This window comes from Cervus canadensis, chromosome 24, assembly GCF_019320065.1.
Source record: "Cervus canadensis isolate Bull #8, Minnesota chromosome 24, ASM1932006v1, whole genome shotgun sequence".
In the NCBI taxonomy this organism is placed as follows: Eukaryota; Metazoa; Chordata; class Mammalia; order Artiodactyla; family Cervidae; genus Cervus; species Cervus canadensis.
The window spans coordinates 22370700-22386751 of record NC_057409.1 but is presented as its reverse complement, the minus strand read 5'-3'; the positions used below and the strand labels follow the sequence as shown (position 1 = coordinate 22386751).

Genomic DNA, 16052 nt, shown 5'->3' with positions numbered 1-16052 from the left:
AGACACAAAAAATGATATATAAAAGTATTTAAACACACTAACTTCAAGGAATCACTTTTTAAAATGTTTAACAAGATAAATTTCTAATAACTGAAAAAAGTTTAAAAATGTGTACTATGAATCTTTAACTTAAAAATCAAAGTGTTAACTTAGAAATACATCAACTAATGTATCTTTCTTATAGGCTATGATTTTGACTGCTTTATTAAAGTCAATACGCACTAGGACCCCCTTAAGCAATATATATAGTCAAATTTTACTGAACAACATAGGATTCCATTGAGTTCAAGTTCTTATAACTTGCATGCGAGAGGTACACACACTTTGAATCTAGTGAGGTTTAAACTTGCAAAAGCTCCTTCCAAGACTTGGAAACTAATTTTAAGTTCTTTTTATAAAGACAGCACTGAAGTGTATAAGCTTCAGGGGCCCTGGATCCACCCCTGGGTAATCATTTAAATGGCAAGCTTAGAATTAACTTCCCAATATATTCCTATTAGGAAAGTAAATATTTCAGAAACTAGTAAATTCTTTTTTTTAAACCAGTACTTTTATTATATACTGCAAGGCAGTTTAGTCGCTAAGTTGTGTTCTGACTCCATGCGACCCCATGGACTGTATGTAGCCCGCCAGGTTCCTCTGTCCATGGGATTTACCAGGCAAGCATACTGGAGTGGGCTGCCATTTCCTTCTTCAGAATCAAGCAAGTTTTTGACTGAATATAATTAAGGCAGTGTGATGTAATGGAAAGAACATTAATTTCTGAGTCAGATACACCTGGGATCTGAATCCCAGCTCTGCCCTTCCGTGTATATGTAATACAAATTACTTTACTAGAAATGGCAACCCAGTCCAGTATTCTTGCCTGAAGAATCCCATGGACAGAGAAGCCTGGTGGGTCCAGAGAAGTCCATGGGGTCGCAGAGAGTCGGACACAACTGAGCGACTTTCACTTCACTCTGAGCCACAGGACAGATTTAAAACAGTTCAGTTCAGTTGTTCAGTCATGTCCGACTCTTTGCGACCCCATGGACCATAGCACATCAGGCCTCCCTGTCCATCACCAACTCCTGGAGTTCACCCAAACTCACATCCATTGAGTTGGTGATGCCATCCAACCATCTCATCCTCTGTCGTCCCCTCCTCCTCCTGCCCTCAATCTTTTCCAGCATCAGGGTCTTTTCAAATGAGTCAGCTCTTCGCATCAGGTGGCCAAAGTACTAGAGTTTCAGCTTCAACATCAGTCCTTCAGAAGTAACATCTAAAGACTGTTGTGAAAATTTGAGATAATTATAGTTCAAAGAACCTAAATCAGAGCCTAGCACAAAGTAGACATTCAACATGATGCAGTTATTAATCTTATAAATCAACTTCTCATACTATTAAGTTGAAAAGGAAAGACGGAAGAGTTTTTCATTATTACTTTCAAGAGGATGGGGAGAAGAGAAGAGGCTAAGTATTGCTCAGCTAAGAGCTGCTTTAGATAAGAATGACTTGCAATCAGTATGTTAAAGCATTCCTCTTAGAAATGATGGCTTGCTTTTACAGAAAAGCATCTCGAAGGAATCTTGTATTTTCTTAAACTAGGTAAGATATCTCTTTGAAGTCTTTATTTGCTTAGCCATAACCTTTCTCATCTAAAGAGCAAACTCAGGTCCATACCCTACCCAAAGTTCACTTAAATAAATGGAAGTCAAATTAAGAAATTTTAATTATATTTTCAAATTTAAAAACAGAAAGAAGGAATGTTTTCTTGTAGCAAAAGGCTCTGGATTAGTGGTTAAAGCAACTTCAGAATCTGTTCTCAATTTCTCATTAATGGCATCAACTTGGGAAAGTAGGACTCTGAACTTTAAAAATGCTGGATTGCTCACTGATTTTAAAGCAACAGAACTTTTTAAAATGAAATCTTCTATACAAAGAACAATACAAAAATGGCTCTAAATGGCTAGAGAAGGAGATCTTTGAAGATACCTACTCCACCCCTCTTAGGCTTCCCAGGTGGCTCGGATGGTAAAGACTCAGCCTGCAATGCACGAGACCTGCGTTTGATCCCTCGGCTGGGAAGATCCCCTGGAGAAGGGAATGGCAATCCACTCCAGTCTTCTTGCCTGGAGAATCCCCATGGACAGAGGAGCCTGGCGGGCTACTGTCCATGGGGTCACAAAGAGTTGGACATGACTGAGCAACTAAGCACAGAGACCCTATAAGAGTTTGACAATACCTGTTCTACATGAACACACTACTTTTATGCTTGAAAATACTAACTTTATGATTAGAAAATGATTTTAGCAGTCTCAGTGATGTTACTGTTTATTAGCAAGCACTTCCTAGTATTATTTCTTTTACTCCTCACAGTTAATCTGTGAGAAAGATTGCTATAGTGCCCATCTAAAAGATGAGAAAACAAACTATAAAGAGTCTGTCAGCTCATTCACTCAACATTGCTGGATGCTACTGTAAAGCAGTGACAAAGATCAATACAAAGAGATCTGCTGCCTTCTCTAAAGAAAATCATATTCTAATAAAGGAGATACTGACTATTCTCTGAAGATGGGGCTATGAAAGGAGATGGAATGGTAGTTACCATGGTAGAGAAGACAGAAAAAGGAACATCTTACTTCTGAGACCCAAGGGAAGGAGTTGAGAATAAGTAAAGATACAGGTTAATGAATGAAACTGAAAGAGATCAAAGCTAAAGGTACTTACACAAGATAACGCTGGTAGTTAAGTTTCCTGTAGAAGAGAGATAAGAGAATTCTCAATAAAGAGCTTGAGGACAATGACTGAAATAGTTCAAGCAGGAAAAAGTGAGCCGGAGCTTACAGGGACACAAAAAATTGCCCAGAGGCGCTGAAAGTCCAGCAAGGTTAGAAACCACAATCTTGGAATTTTCTCCAGGAGTGCCCAATAGTCTTAAAAAATATGAGCAATGAAGACAGATGAATGGAATGGTTCAAGACGCTTTTTGCTGATATTTCTGGCCTTGCCCTGGGAAACAGCAGGAAAGAAGTGGCAACTGGTATCAGGCCCCAGAGCCTGGGAGAATGAAGAGAGTCTTCTTAAGATCCCAGAGCACATTTAATGTGAGAAGAATGCAAGCAACACATAGGATAGAATAATTCAATAATAACAGGTTGCACTTATTTATAGTGTTTATTATGTGCCACTTGTAAGAACTTTATATGTATTGACTCTATCCTTACAACCACCTTATGAGGTAGGTACTACTGTTTTCTTCTCTTTTACAAAAGAGGAAACAGGCAGAGGTTAAGTGGTTTGCTTAAGTCCTACATCTAATAAATGAAGGAACTAGGACAGAATGTGGTATGAAGTTTTAAGATTTCTAAAGTAGCTGGATAACAAGTTTCAAGACAGAGTGAAGACCACAGTAATAGAGAAGAGGCCAGATCTGTCCCATCATTACTATTTAGTGCCAGTAGGAACACATAATAAACATACATTAAAGTGAATAAATGAATGTCTGCCCACACGCACTGGATAAAGTTACAATTTAAACTAGAGAGAATATCTGTGAAGAATGCATGCAAGTCTTCAATGACTGAGGAAGCATGTGTAAGAAGTTAGGAGACAGTCAAAGGAATCACTCAAAGAACAGTACAGAAGGGCCCAAGCCACAAGAGTGATAGATGCAGCAATCATTAGCATCTGGGCCCAAAGACTCATGGACCATAAGGAAATGGTGGTGGTTTAGTCGCTAAGTTGTGTCCGACTCTTGTGGCCCCATGGACTGCCAGGTTCCTCTGTCCATGAGGTTTTCCAGGCAAGAATACTGAGTGACTTGCCATTTCTTTCTCCATGGGATCTTCCCAACTCAGAAATCGAACCTGGGTCTCCTGCATTGCAGGCAGATTCTTTCCCAACTGAGCTACAAGGGAATAGGACACCTCAATTCAAGAAGATAAGCCTGTATCCTCAGGTCAAAGGTAAATTTCAGATGAAAAGAGGGCGACAAATTCCCAGAACGGGTAGAGATGACAGATGGTAGTCAATCTGCCGTGAAAGAAGGGCCTTGCCAGGTACGGTTAACTGGCTGGGAGGAAGGCGTCACGGTGGAGGGAGTAAAACGTAGAGAAAGCTAGTAAACAGAAAAGACTAGGCTAGCAAGTAAGTCCTCTGACACGCAATCCAAAGTAACTGCCAATACACACCTACATCTTTACTTTCAAGTCATTGTTTTTAGGAGACTAGGCTAACTAACCTTTAAGGAAAAGTGGCACATGATCATTAATGACCTACAAATTAAGGCTTCACTTACAGCTGAAAGAGTTCAAATATTTTGGAATACTCCCAGAATCGACTTAGCTAAGTCATCGATTACTGTGGTTTGGCTTCAAGGACTAGTTTCTCATTGAATCAATCATTCACTAATCATCCACACTGTGTCTAATACTTCAGGATTGAAAAGGCGACCTGGTATAAACTTCAGGCAGGGACCACAACCTAGTTCATGAAACAAAAAAAAAAAAAGAGGGTGGAAGAAAAGGAAGGAAGGAAATAAAAACAAAATGTAGTTTTAGATAAACACTTAATGTACATATCTGGAGTAGAAAATGGCAGCCCGCTTGCCTGGAGAATCCCACGGACAGAGGAGCCTGGCGGGCTACAGTCAAAGGGGTTGCAAAGAGTTGAGACAAGACTGAGCGACTAACACTTACTTTAATGTACATATTAGAATGTACACACCAAGCGAGTATTTACTCCTTCAATAAAATTATCCAAGAAAGGTTATACACTTACTCCAATGACTAAGTAACTATCACTGTTCTATTTTCTCTTTTGAATCTACCCCCACCCCACAAGAGCCAGTGGCATTCTTTTGAAACACCCCAGCAGTAACAAACCCATATACTTTGAGACTGATTTCTTAATGTGGTCCACAAATTGAATCTGTAAGCTTCTTAAAAAATAACTGTATAGTAAATAAAATTACTTGCAAAAATAACCTTCAAATTTAACATACAAATTGTGGCATGTATGCTCACTTAGTTGTGTCCAACCCTGGCGATCCCATGGACTGTAGGCCCACCAGGCTCCTCTGTGGAATTTTGAAGGAATTTTCCAGGCAAGAATACCGAAGTGGGGTGCCATTCCCTTCTCCAAAACTGTGGCAGAATCATGACTAAATATTGGTACAATTGTTCACTATGTGTTAGGTCCTGTTCTAATGTAAGACAGGTCCTACAATCTCATTTTACAGAGGAGAAAACTGAGGTTAGAAGTGGTGAAGTAACTTGTTAAAGATAACTAGAGAGAGGTAGAGCTGACATTCAAACTCTGATAGTGTATGAGCCCACACTCTTAACTATTATGCTCTCTAGTCTCTTCACTTTTTAGTCAGGTTTCTAAAACCTATGCTGAATACTCTAATGTAAAACTAAATGAAAATTCCCTACAGACTATCCATAGTTTTACTCTTATAAGTAGGCAGAGAAATACAAATTAAAACATTCAAGTACTATTTTTTCACCTATGAAATTAAAGATATCTTATCTAAGACACTGTGATACAGTAGAAGTTAAACTGATACAACCTTGAGAGATGTAATTAATTCCTAAAGCATTCAGTTTAGAGCCAGACTGCCTAGGTTAAAAAGAACCTTAGGTTCTGCTACTTCCAAGCAAAGTGACCTTAAGCAAATTACTTAATGTCTCAAGACCTCTTTTGTAAAAAAGATGATAACAGAATCCTATAGAGTTATGCAAATTAAATTAGTTTACACATGCAAAGCACAGAGAGCAGCGTGTGACACATTATAAGCATTCAGCAAGTGGAACTATTATTATTCCTACCTTTCTGGAGGTCAATGTGGTTGGTCAACGTATCAGTTATGTTGAGTCCAGTAATTTCATAATCATATAAGTGAAAAAGTGAAACTGTTTAGTCCCTCAGTCAGGTCCAACTCTTTGCAACCCCATGGACTGTATAACCTGTCAGGCTCCTTTGTGCATGGAATTCTCCAGGCTAGGAATACTGGAGTAGAAAGCCATTCCCTTCTCCAGGGATCTTCCCTATCCAGGGATTCAACCCAGGTCTCCTGCATTGCAGGCAGATTCTTTCCTGTCTGAGCCACCAGGGAAGCTCCTAAATAATCACAAGTGCATTCTTTGTCATACAGAAAGCATGTATTCACTGGAGTCAGTCAAACCCGTCAGCAAGGAAATGGATAAGTCAGAGTACTGCAGAGTAGTAGGTAGTGATTCAAAATCATGTTTTTTATATATTTAACATGGAAATAAATGCACAGTAAGATACTGTATTTTTTAAAAGGCAGTATATAAAAAGATGGTACCTCAATCTTACTGTGTGCTTACACATATATGTAAGATCACAAGGAAACACATCAAAATGTTAATACGGCTTACTTCCAAGTGGCAGGGTTACAGGTGATTATTTATTACCTTACTTAGATGTTCAGATACTTATTAAGTTTTCTATCATGAATATGCATCACTTTTATAACTACAAAAACTACTAAAATGAATTCATAGCTTTGCTAGACTACAACTGAATAATTTTCACAATATACTTATAGACTAACTGTAATTCATGTTTTAGCTCAGTGATTTCTTACTAATAGCACCTTTTTTTGTTGACTTTATAATGATAAACAAGAACTATTATCAAAGTTCCGTTATTTAAAGCTACAAATTGTCCAATAACTTTTATAAAAATCTAGCAAAACTAACACCAAGATTAACAGCAAAATTTTTTTTCCTGTTAAGATTAACAGATAATTTTTTTCAAATAACAGCAAAAAATATCTCTGAGGTCTCCCAATTTATAACACAAAAGGGAAGATACACTATTTTCTCTAGCCTTAATTATATAATCTTGCTGCAATAGAGAAAACACTATTATTACCTAGCTACATTTAATGAATGAAACTTTCTCTATTTTGTTTCAATGAACTTACTGTGTGACTACTGTATTATTTAACAAGTTAAATTCTCACATTATACTATTAAAACTGTTTCAAATTCGATAACTTGAGCACTAATAATTTGGTAGTAATAATTTTCTTGGCTCCTCAGAACTGCTTTCTAAGACAATACAAAATAGACACTTTATAACTACTGTATCTTTTTATTTTTAAGCTTCTAAAGCCTGTGAGGTACTAACTATAACACAGCTAGCTAAAACCAGCTGTTTTAGCTGCCTGAAACTATTAAATAGAAAAAAAAAACAGTCTAAGTGAAAGCAATACTTTAATGAATGCTGTATCTCCATAACATTCCTATAAGAAAATATTAAAGAATAAAAAACAAACCAAACTTAAAAGGTTAATTCCGCACCCTGTGTGATTTGCACAACTCATTCAATCTTTCTGTATGTACAGTCCAGGTAGTTTAGGCAACAGCTACTTACTCTAAGAGAAACCTATTTTGAACATCAAAGGTGTTCCCTTAAATCTAACAAATATCACTACAGCTAGGAGAAACAAAAACATTAACTTTCCCTCTTGTCCTTAAATTCTTGTGCTCTTAAGTATTTAAGAACATAACAAATGAGTATCAGTCATTCTGTGGGTTCCATCTAACAATAACTTCTCTACCATTAATTGTCCATACCACACAGGTGGTGCTCATCTAGAATTATTGCATGCACATCACAGCCAGATTCCTTATCATGACTGAGGATGCTTCTATAAACCAATAAGTGAAACCATTTTCAGATCACATTCTAATGACAATCACTTTCACCACTTGTCTCCTAAACTCTTGAGGTCTAAGTCAAAAAAGGCAAATCAGAGGAGAGACCAGTATTCCCATTCAACCATATCCCCTCCAATACAACCAAGCTTTTCAAGCCCATGTGGACAAACTACCCAACTACAGTACAGACATTGAGGAATGACTATTACAAAGATAAGAACAAAAAGTTCACCTGACAGCAACTAATCCTATAGAGTGAAACGAAAGTGCAGGAGTGAGACACATGGCAACAGCAAGGAAAAAAGGGCAGGAACTTCTTGGGTCAGCGTTCTTTGGTCCAAAGCCACAGTTTCCAGGAGTTTCACAACTACAGCTTCCTTTCTTTAAAAAGTTTTGTGTCCCTTGCTGTCACTTTGGGTACCAAAAACCCCCAAAAGATATGAGATACTATGTATTTTGTCCACTGCAGCAAAGTTTACAAACTGGAATAAAATATTTCCTCCATCGTCAATCTGTTACATACAGAAAGTCCTTCATTGTTTTCCATCTTAAAAAGAACCAACTTCTCAGAACCTGATTTTACTGATGAGACTGCAGCTGTTGCAGGTTTACACATTTACAAAATATCCTGTACCATCACTTACTATTTTGTAAAGATAACAAAACAATCTTCAAACATATTTTTATACTTTTTCACACATCAGTTTTATAAAACACACTCTGAAAGGAGTATTTGAGGCCTCTGCTTACACTACAATTTCCCTTAGAGTAGTTGTTTATCTCAAATGGTAAAATACAGTAATTTAAGTGTGCACACATGAATACACAAAAAATATTTTCTTTATGGAATAAGATGCATTTATTACTTCTGACTTGCAATCCATGCAGACTACAGTTATGTAAATGACTGCTAACCTGGAAGGAAAAAAAAATTCTGAAATTCTGTAAGTGTTTATTTACCAAATAAATCAGTGAAATATCACACCACTGATGTTTTATGTAGCCATCCTTAATTAAAGTTCAAAGAACTATGGTTTTTAAATTTATATATTAAAAAATGCAATGGTTCTTTTCAGTAGGAACTACTTACGAGTGATGTTAATACCCATGAGAAAATTTAAAACTCTTAGACACTTTTAAAAATTAGCAGATACTAAGTACTGAATATCAAACACTAGCTACTTGCAAACTTCATTTAAGGATTTTAGACAAACTTAAGAGGGCAACAAGTTACAGATAAGAAAAGGCCTAAATTAGCTCATGACCATAATGCTCCTGAAAAAAAAGTCAGTTTCAGTGCTGTGTGGTAACCTGTCACCTACTCTGATACTCTTTAGCTAAAAGAAGAACAAAATTCTCTCCCACAGCTTCTTCCCAACAATACAAGATTCAGAAAGGAGGGATATTAGTCTCTGAGGCTATACTGATACATCCCAAGACCCCAGAACAGTACCTGGCACACAGTACTCAGTATTTCCTAAATGAATGAAGGAGTGGAAGAACAGGTAGGGACAGGCAAAACAAGAGATCAAAGAGTTGATTACACATAGATAAAGGTAGAGCTGATTAATCAGAATATCCACAACAGTGAGTTGACGTCAAATGTGAGCTATTCCACTTTTTAACAGTAATCTGTGTTAGAAGACAGACTTCAAAAACATCAAACTTTTCTTTAAAATGTATAAAACTATTTGAAATTCTGAATAATTCTAGATTCTGCTCATTTAGTAGGAATTGATTCAATAGGAAAACTATCACTACTCGCAAATTCATAAACCCAGTTCATTGTTTATCATACAGGAAAACGTGCAAGTGAGCTTCATTAGAGCTCTTCTGTCAACATTTGTTACTTTCTTTGTACTTTCTCACGATTACCTAGGGAAAAAACTTCAGATATTCAAAATCCCTTTAATGTGCATTAAAACATCTAATTCTCCTGATTATATCCTACCTTTATTTACATAAAGTCTTAAGAGTCTTCACATAGGCATTAACATTTTTCTTATTACCATCTGGGAATTCTGCACCAGGTGTATTTTTTCCTTCTAAATTTTTAGAATTCAGGGAGGTCCTCAAGTTCTCTAGGTCGGTTTCTTACTCAACTAGGACAATTATATTAACCTTTCCTCTAAAGTGCAAACTACACTCTAGAAAAAGCATGCTTTAAGAAGTGAATACAAACCCTCTCTTCACCGCCCCCCACCACACAATATAACGTGCTTGTGATTCTAAGACAGGAAACCACAGCTTCTTCTCTAGTCGTCCTGGTTTAAAATCTGCTATTCAATTGCTAGTTTGTCCACCTTGACGTCTACCTGTTACAGAAGCGACATGAGCAAGTATGTCCAGTTTCTCTGTCCCAAGAGTACACTCTAATTGCTTGCCATTGGCTATCTGATTCAGATATGACATCCAAAGTTATACCCTATAATACTTAACACCAAAGGGGTATGACTTAATTTAAGGCCAAAAAAGTTTATAAACAAAAATACTTTTGCTGTCACTAAAACCTAGAGTAAAGCAACTCACGGTGGTGACTACTTATTCTTTTGGGCTTCCATGGCTAGGAAATGAAGAACCAATCGTCCCATTTGTTTTCTCTTACTTCCCCTTGAGTGGCTAGGCCATTCCTGCACAGGGGAGTTTGTAAAGTGCATTGGAAGGTTGCGGATGAAAGATTCTGTAAACACACCGGCGTTGTTAGTGTATTACTACAGAGCATTACGCGAAACATCTGTCACCGTGTCGAGGGTAGGTGGACGGCAGAGCTCTTCCTGGGGAGGGGAAGAGCGGGAGAGGTCCGTCCCCGGCATCTTTTGCCAGGCCATCCTTTAGGCATGGTGATTTTTTCAACTGCTGCGAAACCTCACGTGAAAAGTTACACACACGCCCCACACCGGGAGAACGTAGACGGTCCCCGTCCTCGCAGGACTGGGAGTCCCGGGGACCGAGCAGGAGCGGGGTGCTAGGGGTTGGGCCTACACCCCAGGAGCGCGGCGAGGTGCCGGGACCGGCCGAGGGGCCCCGGCCGCAGCCGACGCCCGCGGGGCGACCGGAGGCGCAGCTCCGGGGCGGGGGCGCGGCGCCGGCCTCGGACGCCGGGGGCGCGGGGAACGGCCCGGGAGGGCGGCCGCGCCGGGGCCCCGCGCCGCCCGGTTGCCGGGAAGGCTCGAGCCCCGCGGCCGGCGGCGTGGGGGATGGGAGGCCGGGCCTGCGGCCTGTTGGGGGGGGAGTTCAGCCCGGGCCTCGCGTGCGGCTGTCGGCCGGGCCCCCCGACCCGGGGTCCCAGGCGCCGAGAAGAGACTCACCGGAAAGGCCCGGATCCGCATCTTGGTGTCCTTCCGGCTGCCCGTGCCTTTGCTCAGATTCGACATGGTGCTCGTCCCCTCCCCGGCGGCGGCTTCGGGTCGCACTCCGAGGCGCCGGTGTCACATTTAAGGCGGGCGGGCAGGCGAGGGGCGACGCTGGGGTCGGCGGCGGAGACGCGGGCCCCGGGCTGGGCTGGGGAGCTGGCTGGCCCCTGGGCGGCCGCGGCGGGGACAGCGGCGGCTCGGTCTCCGGCGGCTCGGGCTCGGCTGGGGGACTGCGCTGGCGCGGCGGCTCCGCGGGGTCCCCCTCACGCCCGGCTCGGCTCCCTTTATCGCGCTCCTCCGCGATGGCGGCGGCGGCGGCGACGGACAAACATCTCACTGCGCAGGCCGAACGTCCTCCTCCTCCTCCTTCTCCTCCTCCGCCTCAGCGAGACGAGATCCGGCCCAGAGGGTGGAGGGGGGAGGAGGGAGGGAGGAGAGCCTGAGAGTGGAGAGATTGGGGGGAGGGGGGGTGGGAGGACAGGAGGGGGAGGCGGGCGGCCGCGGCTGGAGGAGGGGGGGGACGCTCAAATCTCGCGAGAAGAGAGCGAGCGCGCTTTCCCGGGTGGGGCGGGGCGAAGCCTGAGAGCGGGAGGGGGCAACGGGAGAGGAGGAAGGGAACGGGGATTTGGGGAGGTGGGAGGGGCCAGCGGGGCGGAGAGGTAGGAAAGGGGCGGGACTGAGGCTGGAGGAGTAAGCTGACTTTTTGAAAGGGGAGCGTTGGAGACCGGATCCTGGTTGAGGGGGCTGCTGATTGGTGGAGCGCCGGGTGAGGGGGCGGGGTCCTGTTCACGTGGACGGAGTGGGCGGGGGAAGTTCCGAGAGCCGGAGCCGGACTGTAGTAGGCAGTGTTCGGCTCCGCTCGGCTGGGCGGACCTGGCTGGGCTGGGCTAGAGCGGGAGGAGGGTAGTATCGGGGTGGAGCGTAGGGTGCTAGGTGCATAACCACGTCCTGAAACTGGTTCGTGTGTTTTTCTAGGGCATGTGGACTAGGGATGGGTACTTGACCAGAAGCCAGAAAGTTAAAAGAAGAGTTTGTGCAGGAGTTATTAATATATGCAGTGTCAGAAAGTAGAGTCCTGTATGCCTAACAAGGTATTCGGATTGGATGTGCACACTCCAGCTGTCAGGATTGAGGGGTGGAAATCCATAAAATTTCCTTAAACTGCATAAGCTCTTCATTCACTATTTTCTGAGAGACCTAGAACTTACTAGTATTAAAATTTGTATTTCGTTGCCATTGAAATAACTCCCTTAACGCAGTGCAATATTTTGGTAAATGGTGTTAAATAGAAAATAGAATAATAGAAACCTAACCTTAACCTGCCAAATCATTTTTTCCATTAAGAGAGTATGATACATTTTGAAAGCAAAATTTTTTGTCTTTCAGTTTGCTGATAATTTGGGGAAAGAAAAGTTTGGCATTGCGTTCAAAAAGTCTAGTTTGATTCATCAGTTTTGCTTTTCATGTATTATGGATTTTGCATCCTAATTTACCTCTTTGTATTGTTATATTTGGATTTCTGACTGCAGAGGAATATGTGAGTTCCCACTAAAGTTTGCGATATCATTTTAAGTGAGAACCTGTTGGGATGAATATTAATAGAATATTAATACTTTTAGATTTTATTTTTAATGCCTTTTTTTAAGCTGAAGTTTAGTTCTTTTTTAGCATTTGGAAGATGGGTTTTTATTTTATTTTTTTAATAAATTAACTGAAATATACCTTTTTGATTTGTTCGTTGTAAGGTTGGATTTTCCCTAAATTAACTTAATCCTGATAACTAAATTCACCAGTGTTGTGCTTTCACCCCTTACTCGGTTGAAATGCCCCACTGAAACATTTTCTTGTTCTGTTTTCTGGTATTTGCTAATAAAACAGAGCTTAAGAAACAAGGATATGGCAACCCACTCCAGTACTCTTGCCTAGAAAATCCCATGGATGGAGGAGCTTGGTGCAGGCTACTGTCCGTGGAGTCGCAAAGAGTCGGGCAGGACTGAACGACTTCACTTCACTAAGCAGCAAGGATGTTGCTGGAAGCAATACCTATGTAAATACTGAAGCTAAAAATAGGTCAAGAATTTTGTTGATAAATTAACAATGGGAAGGACTCTGATTTAAATGTAAGTGACTAGGAGTCTTGGATAGGAGTTTATAATCTGTATGCTGATTGAACCTTCATTTCCATAATCATTAGACGATGTTAACAACCAATGTTTTTGTATTGGTTGCAGTGTCAGTGGCTCAGTTCCTTTGTAATGTAAGAAGACCGCTCTGTCCAAGGGATTCTCCAGGCGAAAATACTGGAGTAGGTTGCCATGCCCTCCTCCAGGGGATCTTCCTGACCCAGGGATCAAACCGACATCTCCTGCATTGCAGGAGGATTCTTTATGCACTGAACCACCTGGAAAGCCCTTCTACTCTTTTACTGGATATAGTTTGTGTCTTTGGGGGCAAGAGCTAGGCTGTTTGTCTAGAGTTCCTTATCTGTGAAATGGAGATAAAAATAATGTTTCTTCCTTGGGCTACTCTGAAATTTAGATGATAGATACTTTTTTAAAAACCCTGAAAGCAGTGCTTAACACAGAGTAGTCACTCAAAACCTGTTGGCTGCTATTGTCTTCAGTAATTAAGGCCCAGCTTATACTGTCTTCCTTTATTCAATATGTAGGTTTTTTTAAGAATGCTGTATGCTTTTACAAAATGAATCTTACTTGGATTTCAGAAACCAATGAAGTAGTTTTTTAAAACACTAGAGAACCAGTGTAGGGTTGTCAACTTTATTTGGCAAGTAAGAGCGTTAGAGGGCTTCCCAGGTGGCTCAGTGGTCAAGAATCCTGCCAATGCAGGAGTCACAGGAGATGCCAGTTTGATCCTTGGCCTGGGAAGATCCCCCAGAGAAGGCAGTGGCAACCCACTTCAGTATTCTTGCCCAGGAAGTCCAAGGACAGAGGAGCCTGGCGGGCTACAATCCATGGTGTCACAAAAGAGCTGAGCATGACTTAGCCAGTAAAACAGCAACAACAAAGAGCATTGAAAGAAAATGCTTAACCGGAAGTATAGACTAGCTTTATTTTGTTTTGCTTTCTTTTAAAGTATTTTAACCACAGAAATGGAGGAAGGTCAGTTTGTGAATGAAGAACAGTTCTTTAGAACAATGCATTGAGCTGATTTTTCTTCTTTCAGTGTGGACCTGAGAAAACATCAGTGTTAACACCACACTAAAAGCCAGCATTTAGGAACCGCCCCCCCCCCGCCCCCCGCATTAAAGCATATATCCATGTAATTGTGAAGTGTATAATCTCCTTTTGTTTTGTGAACTCAGATTTTCATATTATGGTTTTACTTAAGCAAAATTTAGCTGCATTTTAAAGAATCACTCTCTACTGTCTCCCTTTAGGTTGTTAACCACAAAGACCCAGAAAAATTCTTCAAAATGAGTTTGTCTGCCACTGCCATAAAAAATTCTACTGCTCATTTATTTATTCATTTACTTAAGAAATATTTAGTTAATGGCTGCCATATATCAGGCGGTAAGGTAAATAAAACAGATGAGACCTACCATCACTTAATATATAGCCCTTCCTCCCACCCCCATCCCCAAAATTTGGAAACGACAGGTCCATGCTGAATTTGGCAATAACTTTTTTGTACACTGTAGTCCAGAAATCAGAGCTTTTCCTTCCTAGAAAATCAGCATCCTCAAAATGCCTATGAAATATCCTCTAAAGCAGCAGGAGACCATTCTCCTAGTCCAGTCGTGTTCCCTGACCTGCAAATAGCAAATGAACTTTCAGGATATTCCTTTTTCTGTCAACTGCCACCTGATCCAGCAGAGAAAGGAGCGCGGGACTAGGAACCCACTAGATGTTACATGCCTGCCAGTCGGTATTCCCACTTATGCTGACCGTGTCCTGACACAGGAGAATTGTGGCCCCATTTCCATTTATTTGCAGGGAGCACGTGCAGTCAGAGAAGCCAGGGGGCTGAATGGACCAGCCTGTTTTCTACATCCCAGTCTAGAGATGGGCAGTACAGAGTGTGAGAAGCCAGTGAAAGGCAATAGCTTTTTCTTGGCCATGAATTTCCAGGTATCCAGGATACCAAGCCACATTAATCACTGCATCATACCTAGTGATTTGATTCTGCAGATATTGCTTATTAAAACAGCTGACAGCCTACCAATTTATTTGGAAAGATCTGCTCATTGGCTTTAAACAGCAAAGGCCGTGTTAGGGGAAGATGCATGTTCTTCAAATTGGAAGGGAAAGATCTGTAGATATTATCATTTCCTTGAAAAGAAGTGCTCAATCTACTTTCTTCCTTGTCTCCACCAGGCAACTAGTAAGTATTGTAGGCCATTAAATTTGTACATGTTTAGAGCAGTAGCATTCATGTTTGCTTTATGAGATGACATGTTATAGGAGTATTGGATTGACAACATAATCACAGACATAAAAACTGTAGATCTTTTCTATTTTTTATTGTTTTTTATATGTATATCGTCTACACAAGAGCATGTAAGACCTATGAGCATAGGAAACAAGTTACATCTTGAATTAAAATCTTAAATGCCCATTGTATCATAAAAACCCATCTCAATTTTTTATCACATGTCATGCTAAACAAAATCATCTCACTGGCAGCTCTGGAAATCTTTTCATTGGCCTGGACAGTGTTCTGTTTACTCCACATTTATCCAGTAAATTAATATTTTGAAAATAAAAATGTCTATGTATACAACCAACAAACCTAATTTAACAGAATACATATTCTCAATTAAAAATTATAAGCATCGTGTCAATGTAATTTTATTTTGAAGACAAATAATTTCCTCTTACTGATAACAGTAACTATATCAAGAAACCTCTGGGGGACAATTATGGATATGTATTGCTCGCTCTTTCATGATGAGTAAAACGCATGTTGAAATTTATAACTCTTCAGCTCTGTCTTTGTGAAGTAAGTTAATTTTGAAGATGAGATAAAATGTGGTTCCAGAGGGCTATAAATGTAAATAGTCTAA

General features: G+C 40.8%; 1 protein-coding gene across 1 annotated transcript in view; it reads right to left on the bottom strand.

Moving 5' to 3' along the window:
* Positions 1-11453, bottom strand: part of CUL3 (cullin 3) — a 97878-nt gene extending 86425 nt beyond the window's left edge. The window contains exon 1 of the mRNA XM_043444700.1: positions 10985-11453. Coding sequence (XP_043300635.1) covers positions 10985-11050 — 66 coding nt within the window. The 5' untranslated portion in view covers positions 11051-11453. The remainder of the gene's footprint in view (positions 1-10984) is intronic.
* Positions 11454-16052: the final 4599 nt, after the last annotated feature.